The 18,364-nt window shown below is 43.7% G+C and overlaps 1 protein-coding gene across 9 annotated transcripts; it reads right to left on the reverse strand.

The window, feature by feature from the left end:
* Positions 1–2,997: 2,997 nt before the first annotated feature.
* On the reverse strand, positions 2,998–18,363 carry LOC128873106 (uncharacterized). Of its 9 annotated transcripts, none has more exons than XM_054116407.1 (8): positions 18,038–18,360; positions 17,395–17,663; positions 12,319–12,533; positions 12,091–12,234; positions 11,061–11,213; positions 10,716–10,964; positions 10,374–10,625; positions 2,998–9,412 (listed from the first exon to the last, which is right to left on the reverse strand). In XM_054116407.1, exons 2-8 carry the CDS (start codon positions 17,429–17,431, stop codon positions 5,324–5,326), a joined length of 5,139 nt encoding a protein of 1,712 aa, XP_053972382.1. In that variant the 5' UTR covers positions 17,432–17,663; positions 18,038–18,360; the 3' UTR covers positions 2,998–5,323. The 9 variants fall into 9 exon arrangements, with proteins under 9 accessions (XP_053972382.1, XP_053972381.1, XP_053972380.1 ...); XM_054116406.1 differs by having other exon boundaries at positions 17,395–17,702; XM_054116405.1 differs by having other exon boundaries at positions 17,944–18,360.
* Between the last annotated feature and the right edge of the window lies 1 nt (position 18,364).

Raw genomic sequence — 18,364 nt, forward strand, 5'->3', positions numbered from 1 at the left:
TGTCCAAAACTGGGAGCTGAACTCGCTAAACGATTTATTATAGCCTGTAACTTAATTTGATTGGAACAGAAACATGGTAAAACAAATGTTAACTTCGTTAACTGCAGTATGAGAATGGCTGTCGAGTATTCATTTGGTAAGATAGAGTAGACTGTCGATAATGTAGTGTATTCTATCGATAAAACGAGAGAATGTCGGCAAGGTGGTGTAGTATGTCGATAATGTAGCATACTCTATCGATAAATCTTGGTAATGTAGAACTCTTATTATCAACAGTTTGGTTTAAGGCAAGGTTTACTGGACAATTTTTCTTTAAAAACATTATATTTGATTCTCCTCAACCATGAAAACAATATTCTTCATTTTAAATTAATTTGAATCCATCACTCAACCTCTTCTTCTATGTTTACCTTCTCGTTTCAGAAAAATTAATTTTGAAAGTGCGCGTGTGTGTAGGGCCTAAATTGCGTGTGGAAGCCGAAATATTGTAGGATCCCGAGACTATATTAATAATAATGTCATTAGGCGCGGATCGAAAGCATGAGGGGCCCTGAGATGCTCGAGACTACGGCCACAAGAGCGCCGACAAATTTGAAATTCAATTCGATGCAAATCTCCCGACGGGGAAGACACTTACGGCTAACCGGCGAACAAGATCGAGGATTTGTCGCTTAGTGTGTTGTAAACACTCGTCCCTTTTTACCAGGCTTATGAAATATTGATAGACTTCCGTTGACGTGTGCGCGTGAAACGACGATGTTCGCGAACATGACGTTAACGACGTCGGTGGCGAATAAAATTGAGTTGCTGAAACCCTTTTCAATGGAATGTTATCGATGCACTTCGTTGATCAAAACGTTAGTAGATCAATCATTCAGAGTTCGCACATTCTCATATTAATGATGGTGTTTTAACATTGTGTCGTTTGACTGGAGAGTATGTCTGTAGATTAGTCTGTCGATAATACAGCGCATTCTGTTGGTATTACAGTGTATTTTATTGATAATACAGTGCATTATGTCGATCATACAGTATAGTCTGTCGATAATGGAGCACATTCTGTCGATAATCGTAACTTTTAGATATACAACTTAATCACTTCTTAACTCAAAAATTTAAGGATCAATAAATAAAATAAGAAATTAATTCCGTACAGTAGCATGAATCCCAGGCAAGAAGGAAAAATAATATATCGGTTATGTGCAGTTACCTTAACTAATTCAAAATTAGAGTTCAGTATCAATTAAGTATACCTTTCCTACACACGCATATATCAAAGAAATAAATGTACATCCAGTCTGAACGCACATTCACGCACCCAGGGTGCGCGCACGAAGAAAAGAGAACGCGATGGGCCAACGATCCCAATTACAAACATTTCTCGTGGCTTTTCAGAGCTACATTCGTCGGAAGAGGGACCGTGTACAGCCGGTGCATTTCATAGTTCACGCACCCTCGGTACACTCTTCACGTTCTCCGACGTACACCGCCTCCATATCGCTCTCGGTCCAAAAGTACTTTTCGTTTTCAAGTGCGTCCGAGCACATGCGGGTTGATTTTCTTCTTTCTCCCCCTTTTCTCGCTCTCGTTGCGTCACCTTCCGCGCGACGGAGCTGGGTCAACTGCTGCTACAGCGAATGGGGTGGCTCGATCGCTGTCGTACACGTTTTTCGAACAAACGCAAACCAGTCACTGCGTGGAAACTCAAAACGAACGTTTTCTAGAAATATTGCCACCACTGGAGATGATTTATTTCCTTATATTGAAGAAAGGGAGTTACCTACTTGAGGAGAGGAAGCCTTGGCTCAAATGAGACTTACTGATGGTAATTTTCTACCTTATCGGTGGAATACAACTTAATCACTTCGTGCAGTAATCGCTGCAGTATCGACAGGCCAGGCTACCTTGTCGACATTGGCTCGTCTTATCGACAAAGTACACTGTATTATTGACAGACTATTCTACCTGCTTCTATCACAGTTTATCACAGCTATCCTACAATTTTACCATTAGCTCGAGAACCCCTTTGGCCTTTTACTTTACTTTTGCAAACGTTCCATAGCTTTCTGAAAACACTTTTACTGAGTTAAATCTGAGTTTGAATTACTGTAGCCTCGTGGAAGATTGATTATTTATTACCATAACTTCCTGCGAGCCGAAAACTGCTATCATAAAGCTTACGATGCGTTCCAAAGGCGCGAAGCTGGTGGATCTCGAGGGTCGTTAAACCTGGCTGACACGAGGTTGCTGCGTAATCGCCAGAGCAAGGAAAGTATTTGGCCGGTTTACGGCCGCGAACACAGGAAGCAGACGGAATGAGAAAACGAGAGAAAAGTGACAGGGGGTGGGCGGGCGTAACGGCGGAGGAGGGTGATAATTTGTTAGCATGCGCGCACCCCAAATGCGCGAAATCCCGTCGAAGTGCGGCTCGTGCGCATTGTTTCCTTGTTTGCCAGGTGTTTCGAGTACTTCGGCCGAGTGGGGGCCACGCCATTGTTACGAGAAGTCGTGCAACCGCTCGACAAAGCCGACGATCTAATGCTCTTTTATTGTGCATTGTGTTCGGCCAAATCAAGGAACGGGGAACACGCTAACCGGGGGATCTAACCGCTTCGACGCGATAGGGGATGGTGGTGGTGGTGTCGCCACTGCTCTCTCTGATCGCAACAAAGACTATGGCGAGTCCGCGTCTTCACGATCCGCGCTTTTCTGGGGAGATCGATTCACTTTGGTTCCATTCAATGTTGTTTTCTCTTTGTCATCCTTATCGAACACCCCATGGTTAGAGATACACCTGTTATAAAAACTCAAGAACGTTCAAAATATGTGTAAACGTGGCTTTGAAAAATTGTTAGCTCGGTCAAGATGAACTACAATTAGGAACTAGAAATTAATCTTCTTGTTCCTAATCTTCATCTTCCATCTGCCTAATAATGCTATCGAAGGATATGAGTGGATATCGAGGGATTTTTTACAGGACACGAAAGAGTATTTCTTCCAAAAGAACTTTATTCTGTCCCAACGTTTTCTTTAAAGTGAAAATTGATCCGAACGGTTCCGTACCGCGACTCATCTTCACCTTGGAGGCTGACAATGCGCAACATGAATTGAACGTCACGGTCATGGTAAAAATTACAAGTTTGACGGTTACAGCACACTTAAATCGCGATTCGCCCACGCTGGAGACGTCTTATTGATAACAGTAATACGGGGTATTTGTAAACATTGTAAATTTCGTTACACCGTCCATGCATTTACTGATCACCTGTGTCACGTAGTTTTCTGTTTCTCGTCGTAGCCATGGATATTCATTTCCACTAATCACTTACGACACAGTCGATTCCTTTCGCTAATTTGAGGGTGTTCATTATTAGGAAATTCGTTAAATTATGTTTATATCAATGTTGCTGGTTATCAAGCATGGTAGGTGGAGTGGAGGGTACAGAGTCGATACTGTAGAGTAATTTACAGGTGAGACTCGATAATGTAGGATATTCTGTCTATAAAGCCATGCTGGTAATGTAGAGCCCAAGTTTCGTTAATCAACCGAGTGTTCTACATTATTGAGTCTTACCTACAGAGTGCGCTACACTATCGACAAAGTACTCAAGATAGTATCATATTTTTGAACAATTGTACAGTAAAAATAATTGAGAACAAATAGTGTCATCTTCCCTGTACCCTCGTAAGTGATTAGACAGAAATCGATCTCTTCACAGTCGGTAATTCTTATTTGTATTGGGACTGTATATTATTGTCAGTACAATTCTGACTAATTTGTAACACAGTTAGAGTCGCTATTTAAATGATAATAAATAATCCGCTACTGCAACGTCAAGTACATTCGTCACGAGTCGTCGATGCGCGTATCTATACATAACCAACGTAAGCTAAAAGTTAAACGCAGCGTGCTGTTGTTGGTAAATAAATATATAATGTAACGTCGTGTCGCGACTTCGTACATTTTTTTTTTTTTACAAATAAACAAACTTTACAGACTAGTTGGACATCGCTTCCCCGTCCCCCTTCGAAGGGACAAATCCGAAGTCGACAATTGAGTCTATCTATGTCGTCTTCAATACGGTATCGTTTCAGTCAAAAGTGTATAAAAGTCACATTTTGATTCTTCGACGTTCCAAACGATACCTATCAAATGAGATCGTTCAGGCTTTCGCGAATTGAGTTACACGCGAGTTGAAAGTGTTAAGGTGCCTTCGAGCACGAGTCGTGTTCTTTTGTAACATTTTTGGGTGTTTAGGTGGCGACACAGCAAATGGATAACGTAGTCGTTGATATTGAAGAGGAAGCTTCGAGTCGATGAAAAGCCATCTAGTAGAAAGTGTATAATGTTAAGTAGACCCTCGGTAGAAACTTGGACTCTCGGCAAAAGAACACTACTCGCACTTGGAAGCCAACAGTAGTTCCAACCGCAGCAATCGTCAATAATCGCACCTGTTTTTCGCATAATTATTCTAACGCTTCGCAATATGACTAACATCATCGTATCAAACGAATAAAGCAGAAAACACGATAACTATAGTTGCTGGGAACCATGGTTACGAATTCAAAGTACGCGCCCGATGTTACTGTGTGTTAAACAAGTGTGACGTAAACTGTCATGTAAATTGCACGCACGTATGCAGACTTCTATCACCGAATCAATTTCATGCTAACACCGATAACATTATGTACAAATTTATTAAAACAATGACTAGTTTCTGTATGGCTCCTCGTGGCCGACATATCCTGGACAACGATTTCCTCCAATCGTAGTATGAACCTTCAGCGATAGACAATTGGAGATAGTCATAAATAAGTACAGAATGTCAGGTGGTGAAGTTTTTTTTTAAATGACCGCCGAATTAGTTGGTTACTCAAGAACTGTGACGTCATTGTCTCGAGCAGACGTAGAAGTTTGCCTTCTATTATTCGTTTACCGAGCCTCTGTGAAGAAACGGAGCAGCAAAGGTGGTGTTTACCCTCACTCCAAGACCTCGAACGGCCAACTAATTCGTCGACCACTTCTTTACATTCCCATTCCATTACATCCCATAATGTTCGATGATGCAACTGTTATCAGACATGACCAAAAACAGCCCGACGGTACATATTCAATTAATCATCGCGTGCTCGGTGGACATCGATAGCATCAGGGCAAATACCGAGGAAAAGCCTGTACCTTCTCAAATAAATACGTTCCCACGTCATAAAAGCAACGTCAGCGTCATTCAGTTACAAGAGAACGCAACGGAAGTCCTATGCATCCCGACGCACCTGACGTCGCAATGTCCAGCACCGTTTCGAGCACTCGTGGAACGACTTATCAGTTGAAGAAGTCGTCGTCGTCGAATGGATCGTTCTCCCTGACGAATATGTTCACCGACTCCGACTTCCTGATGTACTGATCCCCTCGCGACTTGTTATTGTTATTATTATTGTTGTTGTTCCCAGGACCGTACTTGCCCTGTCGACTGTGGTTCTTCAGGGGCAACGTGGTGGCCCTCTCGGGTACATTATCCTCCATTTCAGATTTAAACGCGAATGCGTCGTCGTCGTATCTCAGATCACCGTTGAAGAATGAATCTCGACCGCTGTCCTCCGAAACAAAACCATCTGCTGCTTGGTGCGCGTCCTTGCTGTCGCAGGGTAGCTCTTCAGGGGTGGCCTTGAGGTCAGAGGGTATCCTCTGACGATCAGACGCATCGCTGGAAGCGCTAGCCGTGGGCGTGAGGTCATCTTCGAAGTAACTGGACCTCTTGCTGTACTCCCTTTGGATCTCCTTCCTGGGTAGGTCCTTGGCGTACCTCTTACTAGAAGAAGGGCTCGTCGACGGTGGTTTCTGGTCGTTCTGATCCGTACGGATCCGTGGCTCGACAGCAGCCAAAGATTCGACACCAGAAGGGTCCACGTGTTCCACGCTTTGTGCAAAGTCGTCTTCGAAGGGGCTCTGAGTCTTTGGATGCGGTCTGGGCTTGTGCCTGGGGATTCTCTTGCGATGGAGACTCTCGCTCTTTGTGTCAGGCCCTTCGGACCAGTAGGGCCTCTCGCCCCAGCTGTCGTATTCCTGGTCGCTGCCCCAATAACTCTCGCGGCTTCTCGAGCGTTGAGACTGTCGTAGGTAAGGATCGGAATCGTTGTCACTGCACTCCGACCTGGACGTGTCGAATTTCCCTCGTGATTCTGTATAAAGTATGTCCGTGTTGCGGCCCTCGTTGGCGCTGTTGGGCCTCTTGGGCCAGTGCCTTTTCCTACAGGATAGATTGTACCTAGGCGAGTCGTCTCCGGGTCGATCTGAACCGTATTCAGTATCCCAGGTACTTGGATAGTCATGTGGCCTTTCCCTGCCTTCTCGATAATAGTAATAGCTCTCTCTGGTAGGATAATCGGGGTCAGGTGGGCCTGACTTCCTGTTCCAGAATCTAGCGTCCTCCTCCCACCTTTTTCTCTCGTACTTGGACCTGTACCACCTGTCCTCTTCGTCGTAACCCATGCTCTTCTGGCTGCCAAACCTGTCCTCTTCGTTCCACAACGCTAGCTTTCTCTTCCTCTCATTGTCATAGAATGGCTCGTGTGCCCAGTTGCAACGTTGTGGCTGCGGTCTGCACTTCCAGTGCGCTTCGTATTGGACCTCTTCGTCTTTGTACTGCATCTTCCGATGAGGGTAGCGTCTGGACTCCTCGTCCCACTGGCTTTCGTCGTGCCAGGAAGAGGGGTCGCGTGGCCTGTATCCAGGGTTCTTGATCCACGCCGCGTCGCGAGGCTTCTTCACCATCCTATCTCGAAAACTTCTATCTCTCTTGTTCCCAGGAACCGACCCAGCCTCCTCGTAGAACGATCTGTCGCCAAAAGCTGGCACGTCGAATCGAGGATGCCTGCTGCACCAGAATCTATCTCCTCTCGTTCTTCCGTTGCTCTCTTCGCTTTCTTCTTCGTCCTTCCACTCGTTGTCGCTATCTCCTGACTGTCTGTAGACACCACCCTTGAACGATGGTTCCCTCTGGAACTCCCTACCATCTGGTGACCACGGTGACGTGCCACTGATCGACGGAGTGTCCTCGCAACACGGTCGCTCCGAAACGAACAATCCTGTGTCGAACTTTGCCCAATTAGCATCGTCCTTACCGTCATCAGGCTCCTGCTTCAGCTCCGCGAAAGGACAGAAAATGTCCTCTGAAATAGTAGACCTTTTTCCTTTTGCTGTATGTGTTCCCGTACTCAACATCTTTATCTCCTCGAAGATGTCCATTGTCTTCAAATCGTCCTCCTTCTTCACCTGTTTCTTCGGACTGGATGACGAAGGTGGCGTGTCGGAGAACAGGTTCAGCAGCTCCACTTCAGCTATACCTTTCGACTGAGTCGACGATGAAAGCACAGGGGACACCTGCGCAGAGTTGGACCCATCTTCTTCGTTCTGCTTAGGCAACGGCTCGGGTTCGCCGATGATCTCGCGTAGGGCAGCGTACCTGTCGCTGGAGGTCGATATGGAGGACTTCACCACCCCTGGTTTCTCTACGGCTAGGGTCCCATTTGGCTCTTCAGGGTTGCTCTCTGTGGCAGGTTTATCGGATTCTTCGTGAACGTCGTTGGTTTTCTCAGCTTGCTCCGTTTCTTCATCGTCCGCCATAGAATCCCTTCTATCAGACTCTTCACCGACCTCTATGCTCTGTTTTGTCACGAATTCTGTCACGATTTCCACTTCCGTTATGGACATCCTAGTGGTAGTTTCCGTTTCAACAGACTGAGCTTTCTCACTGGCAGAGCTCGACGAAGGCTCGTTCGTTTCATCGTTTGCGTTAGGCATTTCCTCCGTGGCCAGGTCCTCGTTGCTCGGGGGAAGCTTCACCGTCAGGTTCACCAAGGAGACTATGCTCTCGGGCTTGCTTTCGTCCTCAGGCTCTGAACTAGCATTTTCAAAGGTTTCCTTCATAGCTTCAGATACTTCCTCTTCGACTGAATCTTGCATCACCTCCTCGTTCCTCTCCATCTGCTCCAGCTCCAACAGTTCACGAAACACCGCGTACTTGTCGTAAGTAGCGTCAGACTTAGGTTCCTGGTCGGTGACTACCTTGGTGAAGGCTTGAGATTCGATGTAGGACTTGGATTGCACGGTATCTGGGAAAGGCTGCGACTTCGTGGTCGGAATTCGTTCCTGTCTCCCCACAGGTTCGTCCTTGTCGTTCGAAGGAAACTCTTTAGCTGACAAGGTCGCCAAGCAGTCTGTCAGTTGCTGAAGAGTCAAGCTTGTCAGCTCCTGTACCGTCATACCAAGACTGTTAGCCAACTCGTTCAAATTCGAGGACGTCAATTGACTCAGCGTGATGTCCAAAGAAGGTTTCGCCTTCTTCGTCGTGGTAGATGCGGTCGTGGGGGTGAAGAACGTGGACAGGTTCGTCGTAGGCACCATGGAGCTGAAGGAATCTTCGAATGTAGACGTAGTCATCGATCCAATTAAATCTGATTTAGTGGACAGGTGAAGAGGGGGGCTGAAGTTGTCGTCGAAGTGACTTCTGGCGTCCTTCAGAGGACTCTTGTTCCTGTCTTTCGATATGACAGGCACTGGGTGCTCTCGTTCAGGGAAATCATAGTGAAAGTAGCCCTCGGTATGAGGTGGTCTCGGTGGAGGTTTCACGGCACCTCTGGCGCCCTGCTTCTTCGGAGGCAGGGGCGGTGGATTGATCAGGATATTAGCCACTCCTCGAGGAGGAGGCTCTGGGACCAGCTCCAGCTCCGCAGACGAACTGGAGAGTCGAGAATTCGCGTCAGAGGAACAAGATTTCAAGGGCGACGCTGGCGACTCGGTCGTCGTCGTGAAGTCTACAGGGAACGGCTTCTCTATGGACTGGCCTTTACCAGGAGGCAGGTCTATGTCGAAATCCTTCTTGCGTCCTGACTTTATGGGACTTCGAAGCTGGACCAACCCATGCACAGACTCAACCGACTCTTTTTCCATTCGACCGAGCAGCGTAGCGCCCCCTAATGAAATAGCAGGCGCACTCGTAGCAGAAGACTCTTCGGGTGGCAGAGACACTGAGAGCGGTTGATGCTGAGCCGACTTAGGACCAGTTTCCGTTCTTCGCGACGATTCGGAGCGGCCGAAGGCTGGCTGAACCGCCTCGGTTTCGTCGAATCGGTCGAAATTCGCGAAGTTACTGTCGTCGAACTGGCTGTCCGTCGACAGCAAGTCGTTTCGTACCTGGTTCTCCGAGTCCGCGGAATCGGAACCGCCGCTGAAGTTCGTGGGGAACGTGTCGGCCGAGTTGGTGGACACCAGGTCTTTCAGGACCTTCTTCGGGGGGTTCTTCAGGTGTTGAAAAAAGTCCTTCTTGTCTACGTATGGTTTTATCAGGCCTGTGCCTAGGGGGTCCAGCTCCGTGAAAACGTCTATCTGGGGACTCTTGGCCTGGGCCTGGGCCTGGAACAGATCATGATTTCGATATTAATGGTTTGTCTGAGATGATGGAGGGAGTTGAAGCAATTGTTTTTGGGGACGAATGTTTCTGAAGCTGACTAAGGCTAGATTTATGCCTGTTATTCTTCGAGAGTCTGAGGCTCCTAAGTCTAGGCTTCTAAAATGTTCTAGATTGCTCAACAATAAATATGTAATGTTATACTAGGTGTCCACATTAAAGCTTTGCTCTCGATAAAAGTAGACGATTCTATTTTATTGATATTTCAAGCTCGATAAAAATAGAAAATATATCTATTAAAATATCTATAAAATAGATCAATCAAGCATTTATAGGGGTAGCCTCGGCACGTCTGTGCACGACTATCCTGTGTGTGAAAGAACTCTTACTTGATAATGACTAGGTGTCCACATTAAAGCTTTGCTCTCGACGAAAATAGAAAATATCTATTTTAGAAATCTATTTGATCTATTTTAAAGCTTTAATGTAGACATTTAGTCATCATCAAGTAAGGGTTCTTTCACAGACAGGGTAGTGGTGCACAGAAGTGTCGAGGCCACCCCTATAAATCCTCGCTCGATCGTTCGAAAGTACTCTTGGCTTAGATGGTGATACTTGGGCCTGAAACTCCTAAGTGGATAATAGCATTAAACTAAATGTATTCCTATGGGATGAAGCATTGCAAAAGCTCGATGATTCAAGTCCTAAAACCCTAAGTATTCTATACCACTTAGCAATTAAACGTCAGGAAACCTTAGGCTAAGCATGAATCTGTACGACAGAAAATTCCGAAAAGCCTAAGTCTAGGATCCTAAAATATTTTCCCTCAAAGTACTCACCAATGAACGCCAAGAAACGTTAAACTAAAAGTATTTCTGATGGAACTTCAAAGATAGGAACTCTAAGGCCTTGAAGTAGTTGACTTAGATCATCCAGTAGTGAACTGAAGGATTTTCGAATATTTACCTCGTCCTGTTCCTTCTTTACTGGTGTACTCTTGGCCGAACTGGTGACCTCGTTATCACTGAAAAGGTTTTCAGCATCCTTGTCGAACCATTGAACCGAACCTTGAAGAGGAGGTGTTTTGCTCGTCAAAGTAGTCGCTGGACTCGACGTGACCGACGATTGGGGACCTGGAATCGTTGCCTGTCGCTCCAAATGACCTCTTTTCGAGCCTGATGGCGGTGGGGGCAAAATAGGCCGCACGGTGTCTTCCAACTGCAACCAAACGTTGCTAATAAGAATCGTATAAAATACATAGACTCGTCAAGTCAATGATCAAGAGGAGATTTGTTAGATTGTCTGTACCTTCATGTTTGCGAATGAATCACCAAACGGGTCAGGTTCAAAGAGGCTGTCTGCGGACGGCGGTGGATTTTCGGGAGTGATTTTGTCCATGTGATGGATTCCTTGCTGCAGAGAATTTAGTTCAAACTGTAAGTCTAATAAATCCGCTATTACACCACTTTGAGATTCGTTTCTTTTCTCAGGTTGTTTGTCTACCTCCGGATTCGTGCTCTTTGCTCGATGAAGAGAGGACTCGGTTCCTGCTGCACCCTGTTGAACAATTTCGACCTTGATCTGTATTGTACGATCAATCGACGGATTGTTTTATTGCATCGTTAAAGGAATATGTATATCATAGAAATTTACTTTGGTGTCTGGTGTAGGTTCGGTGAAGATGCCACGAGTGTGAAACTTAATAACACTTATGGCATTCTGCTCCAAGTGTTGCTTCGTTAGCTCGATTTCTTTCTTTTTCAGCTCGAAGACCACTTGAAACAGGTCGTTCATAGCGATCGCTACCTGGAACGTTTTTCCTCAATTGAATGATGAAAAGAAACATATTTATTCTTATACGACTATACGTGATCAAAATTGGGGGGAGGGGGGGGAGTGTCGATAGAAATGATTGTTAAAAAAAAAAATTGATAGATTAAAAGCGTGAAACTTCAATAGCTGAATTTTCGAAATGATTTCGATTCTCTTTTCAATGCTCATAAAATATACAGAGTGATTGTACTAACCCGACGACCTCAAATAACAAGTGTGTGAAACAAAAGCTGCGTATAATAAAATAATTAGTCTTATCTTATACTACTTAGTTATATCGAAAATGTCACATTCGATCTTTAAAGATTGAACATATAAATCTTTGTAATATGAAATAATAAGTAACGCATACAAAACTTACAAAAATTCCGAATTAAAACTCATAAAATCTGAACTCTTCACGTTACAAAAATTTATATTGGAAAAATATTGGATTCCAAGATTAATTGGTATCACAAAAAGTTGTGTCAGGTCAAATATCAAGAATAGTATTTCCTAGAATCGTTTTGGGCGTTGTGTTCCAGGCATTTGAGGGAAAAGCGTTAGTCAAAGGGAGTTTAAGTTGAAGAAATCCCAGTCTCTTTGAACGAGGACGAAGGGAAGCTTATAACCGAACAACAATCTCCCGCGGCGATCGTTGGAGTAAGCCGAATCACATAATGCAATTATTTACATGCCCCCTCCGCGTCACCCAGGTCGATATTGCTTCTCTCGATTGGACAAATATCATTTTAGACCCCCTACGCATCGCCAAAGCGAATTACAGACGCACGGGAACGGATCTCACGTCGAATTAATCGCGGACAATAGAACGGATCTATTTTATTATCGATTAGCGTGTGCGTCTTACTTGGCTCGCAGCTTTATCAGTTTTTATGCCGAAGAAACGATGTCCAGTATCAGGTGAACCGAAAATGTATCCGAACGCCCTCGAATCGCTGGTATCCTGAGCGATGAAGGATATCTTGTGCACAGGATGGTGATACAGACAGTCCTGGGAACAATTACCAGATCCTTTAATCGAAATAAGACTCGAATGGCGTAATGGCTTTAGTAGAAAAGCTGTTTGAGCTTTTACCCCAGACTTTTCGTCCCGTAAGCGTACTCCATCGATGCTGACCTGGATGGAGATTCGTTGTTTGTGTTCACCAGCGGCTCGAATCGCCATCTTCAGGTCCGCCAAAGCTTCTTGGCACATTCGGTCCCCGCTCGCTTCCGACACTTCCAATATGCCAATCAACTTTGCCTTGAACGACACACCCTCCCCAAGAAATCGGGTTGGTTCGAACTTGACTGGAAAATGGGTTTCCATTACCACATCGACAATCGACATCGACATCGTCACAGGCAAAAAGATTTAATCTAATCTCGCCGTATATTGAAAACGACTTATGTTATCAGATCCAAAAGCGTGAAAATATGGAGGTGTATAAAATACATATTACACTGTTCGGATGATAAAACATACTTTCGTTTACGTATGAATTCTTTCATATTTGTGCAAATATGAATATGCATAAACATAGAGTCTAGTAACAATCTATAATAGGGTGGATGTAGGAGGTTGTTTGCGAGAAGACATGTGAAAACGTACGAAGATGTATAGAAAACATATTATATCCTCCTGAAGATAAAACATACTTTCATTTGTGTTTTAATTCTTCCGTATTTACGAAAATATGAATTTTCATAGAGTCTACTAATAATCTATGACTGATGATAACGATAGTAGAAATGAATGAACGATGTTTACGAAGACGTCTGCTCCAACGTCTGCGCAGGCGTGCGATCAGCTGACTGGAATTTAAATGGCACGCGCCAAGAGTCACATCCGGTCTAATCCAGGCCTCGAAATGACCCTTTAACGACGTTACTGTTTAATAATAATTAAACGCAGCATCACGGGTTGGTCAATACAGTTTCTACGCAGAGTTAACCATAAACTGGTTTCGAACATGCGGTGTCCAATGGAAATCAATGCGTCACTCGGGGCTCGATGTGCGCTCAACTTTAGACGCTCGCTTTAATATCCCCCGCATGCGGTCTTATTCAAACTTACGCAAAGTAAAATCATTCGAGGCATTGAACGATCGGATCCGAAACAGCAGGGGTGGTCAGGAACGATCCAGCCGAACGATAGAGAGGTTTCAAACCTCTTGAACTAATATTGATCGGTCATACGATCAATTTGCCTCCCGTGAAAACGTGAAACGAGAATCCTTTCGAGCGTCCTCGAGATAAGCAATTTATATCGGTTTTCCCCTTCTTCACGAATACGCGTAACGAGGCCAAATTCGATCCCCCTTGTTCGAAACGAATTAAAAAATTCGGTCATTCGCGACGGGAATAAATTCGTCACCGTGGTAGTGTTAGATTGGCCAGAAAGTTCGTTGATTTTGTCGTAATGGTTGTTCCTCTGTAATTCAGATGGTTCCTAATTTGATGAGGACTTGCACAAACGATTGTTTGTTTGTTTCTTTATTTTATGAGAGTACGTAATCCATTTTATATCGATTATTGCACCTATTGGTCCAGGTTTGCTTGTTACAAATCACTAGTCTTTTACATATGTGCTTTTTTCCACATCACATTCTTTTACATCAATTCTTAACTTGTTACATGTCTGTCCACCTATATTGTAGCTACAATCAAGCATAGCCTCTGTAGGCTTCCATGAACGAGGAATCATGAATTTTTCTAAAATATGGTCAAAGATCATAGAACTCATAGAGTAATTAGCGTTATAGGGTAAATATATTTCCGTGTCCAAGAAAAACCGCTGTTTATTTGTGCCTTAAACTCCGAACGAACTTTCTGACCAACCTAATAATTTAGAACCTTCGAGTTGCCAGTTTCAGCCCACCAGATTGTCAATTCTTTATTCCACCAGCCAGATAGCAGCGAGCCAGTCGCGCTTTGTCTTTGGCACCGGGCAATTTGTTGAAATCTCCCGGCCTGAAGCTGTTTCGCGAACACTTTTCACGACCCCTCGCGACTTTAATAGTCACGACCACACCGACGCATTTGTTTGAACGTCCTCGTCCGCCTCGAGTGGAGGACGCCAACTGTCGATACTTGAGACTCTATCCAGGATAACCAATTCATGCCCTTCCCCTTTATTTCTCCTCCTAGTCACCTTCCTTCTGCGAGCTTTTTCCTTCGCACACGTCCTCCTTCTACGTATTTCAGGGGGCACATGCGACATTCAATCATTCCTGGCTTGTCACAACAGTCACCGCCGTCGAATGATTGCGAAACAGTGGGTTCGGAAAGTGGATGGTGTAATCTAGCATGTGGGAACCAATTCGACAGGTATGGACTGTTATTAAGCGACGCTGAAACGGAACAGCGCGCAGGTGGATTCAATTTGACTGTACAAGCGGGTGATTATTTTTTACACTTATCAGAGGGAAGGATTGCGATTTGTGGAGGGTTTATTAGGGTGTAATAACGAAAATGGTGGGAGGGAAAGTGACCTCACAGGTGGTGGAGAATTGAAGTTTTAAGCTGATTTCATTAAAAAAATTGTTGCCAAGGGTGTTAAGCTTTTCATGAAAGTAGTAATGTTATTATTGACGTTAATACTAAGACAACCAAATAGATCCACTGTACGTTGGACTTCTTTTTAAAATGACAGAATTATTAATAACATTTTTGGTACATTTTACAGTGAAAATTGTTGGCAAGGTTGCTAAGGATTTTTTGTTTAAATGATTGGATTATTGACAACATTTTAATTGCATTGCATGATGAGAATTCTTGGAATAGGGAACTAGGTGCATATTGGTCCAATTGATTTGCCTCTCCATTCTCTATTTCCAAAGATATAGTATACATAAGAGGTATGAGCAGAAAATGTCTTTCACTGACAATTATGAATAATTAATCTTATAGATCGTTATGCATCTCTATTAAAATCTCCTTAATCCTTATGTCTATATGCTCTAGCACGATGCTAAAATATTCCACTCTCCACCTGTTCTCGCATCGCTGAAATGTTCCGAGTTCCATCTGTTCTATCATCGACCTGTGAGAATTGTTAGATCTGATTGTTAGAACGATATTTTTAAACGCGATAGGGTTGATAGGAGATAGAATGCTTCCCAATGCTGCTTGTTTTAATTCTTATCGCTTGAAAGCTCTGCTATCTTGTTTGTTTGTGAACCGTTAGATGCGACATGAAAATGGCAAGGGAGCTGAAGTGCTCTAAAGCAATGTTTCTCAAACCGTAGTTCGCAGACCCTTGATAGGAGGATCTTTATATCCAAGTTTATGCATCGTCTTGGAAAATATAAAACCATTTCAGTTAAATAAGAATTTGGAATAGGCTCAATAGGCAGTTTTGTAAAAAAATAGATTAAATTTATATAAATAAACCATTAGTATTTACGAATTAACAACAACCACGAAGACTACAGAAATAAATAAAACTCAAGTACCACGAGCCAAAGAAGATTGAGAAACACTGATCCAGACTATACAGGGTGTCTACGTATAATTTCGGACATACGCAGGGTGTCAATTCTACAACAAATTCCCAACAAAAAATTACTCTTAGACATTTTCTTTGTGTCGCATTATTCTCGAGTATATTCACCTTTAATTTTTTTTCTGTCTTTTTGACTTGACACTCTTGAAACGGCCATAACTCCACCAAATTGCAGTGCAAATTTAAAATAAAGTATACCATTCGAAAGAGCGTTAAATTTACCACTCCCCTGATGCTAAACTAAAATTTATTACGTAGATTTAACAAGTGAAAAATTAGGTCAAACTCCACATTGTGTTTAAATAGTCTTTCAAAACGAAAATTCTATGGATACATGTTCAAAAACAATTACTATTCACCTCGCAATCAGGCTCTAGACTCTCGATTATTTTTCAACAAAATTCGACATGTCATTTTAAAGTTAACTTGACATCGATTTTCATGTATTTTTTAGTGACACTCCCGGGCCTCCCTAATTAGGAAAAAAACTGATGTTTTGACACCTCAAGCCTCTCCCAAGCCTCTAGAGTCTAGAGTCTAGACTCTAGCTGGAAGTGTCACTAAAAAATATATCAAACTCGATGTCAAGTTAATTTTAAAGTGACAAGTCGATTTTTATTGAAAAATTTAGATTTTCACCTAAAAACCCACGTTTTTCTGCACTTAAACGTCATTTTCTCCCGAAAATACCACCATACAGTTTTTTTTTGGCAATACCGTTCAAAAGCTGAGACTTTGAGGAAGTTTTTCCCGAAGAGTGCCCGCCAAACAACTATGACTTTGAAACCGAAAAACGGATAGAGAAAAAGTCAAATTTTAAAAAATTTTCACAATGTAAAGTTTGACCTAATTTTTTACTTGTTAAATCTACGTAATAAATTTTGATTCGGCATCAGGGAGATGGTAAATTTAACGCTCTTTCGAATGGTATATTTAGGTTTAAGTTTACACTGTAATTTGGTGGAGTTATGGCCGTTTAAAGATTGTCAGGAGGAAAACGCAGAAAAAATATTAAAAGTGAAAATTCTCGAGAATAAGGCGACACGAAGAAAATGTCTAAGAGTAATTTTTTGTTGGGAATTTGTTGTAGAATTGACACCTTGCGTATGTCCGAACTTATACGTAGACACCCTGTATTGTGTATACAGGGAAAAATTGATCGGTGCTGCCATCTGACGATGAAGTCGCGTACCACAACCACACAATCATCCTGCATTGCCCCAGTCGGTAACATGAAACTACCCTGAAAGCTCGCGCGAAAATCACGAATTGACAAGACAGTTTCCAACGAAACATCGTACAGTCTTCCAAACGTTTCCACGACGTAACACTCGTGCACTGTGACGTTTCACACGTCCGACGCGTATCGGATTATCCAGCTGGATTCGAATTGACCTAACGTCTTTCTCCCTCTTAAAGAAGGGAAGCCATATTCCAAAGCACCCTTCAACCGATCTACAGGGTGGTATCGCAACGTCATGCCAGAACGTTAAAAAATTTAACGAAACGAGCCTGTAACCCTCGGTGGCGACGCATACGTCCATACATTCGTCAATTCGAATCACAACGGTCAATCACTATGCCCAACGATACGACTTTGACAGACCACGTTCCGACGTATCCATGGAAATATGTGCAATTCGTAGGGGGTGGTTTTTTACTCACACTTGCGCGGACTGTTTTTCTTCCGTAAGGTCTGCATCGATAGTCCCGTGTAGGCGACGAGAGAGTATCGGATAAAGGAATGGAAAAAGTTACCGATCTTCTCTCTCGGCGCACCCTCGGCCGCCGCACTATCGTGAACAGAATTCTCAACACAGGCACATGTCGCTCACACTTGTCTTTCTTCTATCTCCGTCGTCCTTGCGGCCGCTATCTCACCCTTTACCACCTTCTCTTTCTCCAGCTCTCCAGTGGCGCAACCAGCGTGGCCCCTTGGTCAAAATTTATGTTTGGGGCCCTTGAATTCGAATCTTGTGGACGTTCGATGTTAACTTAGATACTTTCACGAAAAATAATTAATGGAATTTATTTCACGCGATATCTAATGACTCGAGCAAAGTTTCAGTACGAAATACAGAGGATGAATTAACCGCGAGTCTTTCCCACGTATCGAGTAGATCAAAACAAATTTTCGTGGAGAATACTCTTGCTGAGACGATTGCAGACCTCGACAACGTTCGTTACGTATTGCAGAAATTATATTAAACTAACGTGTAGTCGAAGAAGGCCGGAGATTGCCGTGATGTTTATAAATTTGTTAGGAGCCCACGAATTTAGGTTCACTTAGTTACGCCACTGGTCTCACCCTTTTTCACCCGCGGCCTATCCTCGTACTTGCTCTCTCCAGCTCGCCACTCTTCCGTTACTCCCTCTCTGTCGCTCTTTCACCCTCGATTCGAGTATTTCCACGGAAGTACGACGATTGGCGCGTTTCAGGGCACAGTCGGTACTTCTCGTCCAGTAAATACGCTGGCACGTTTGTCGAAGACAGTGAGGAGAACACCGAGATCGCGTGGACACGGTTCCAAGATCGGCTTCTCGCGATAAAACCGCGTGGCGTAAAAATACGTAGGAAGTAACGGCTGCCTCTGCCGGCACGGGTCATCCATGTTAGCCTCTCTTATTGATCAAT

The sequence above is a fragment of the Hylaeus volcanicus genome, chromosome 3, assembly GCF_026283585.1.
Source record: "Hylaeus volcanicus isolate JK05 chromosome 3, UHH_iyHylVolc1.0_haploid, whole genome shotgun sequence".
Taxonomy (NCBI): domain Eukaryota; kingdom Metazoa; phylum Arthropoda; class Insecta; order Hymenoptera; family Colletidae; genus Hylaeus; species Hylaeus volcanicus.

What these genes read in the sequence shown, in the direction of transcription:
- LOC128873106 (XM_054116407.1), bottom strand. Translation starts at nt 17,431, where the DNA reads ATGCAGACCTTACGGAAGAAAAACAGTCCGCGCAAGT. An exon ending in TACGGGACGAAAAGTCTGGG is followed by an intron (nt 12,235 to 12,318) that starts GTAAAAGCTCAA and finishes AATTGTTCCCAG; the next exon opens with GACTGTCTGTATCACCATCC. An exon ending in ATTCATTCGCAAACATGAAG is followed by an intron (nt 10,626 to 10,715) that starts GTACAGACAATC and finishes GTTTGGTTGCAG; the next exon opens with TTGGAAGACACCGTGCGGCC.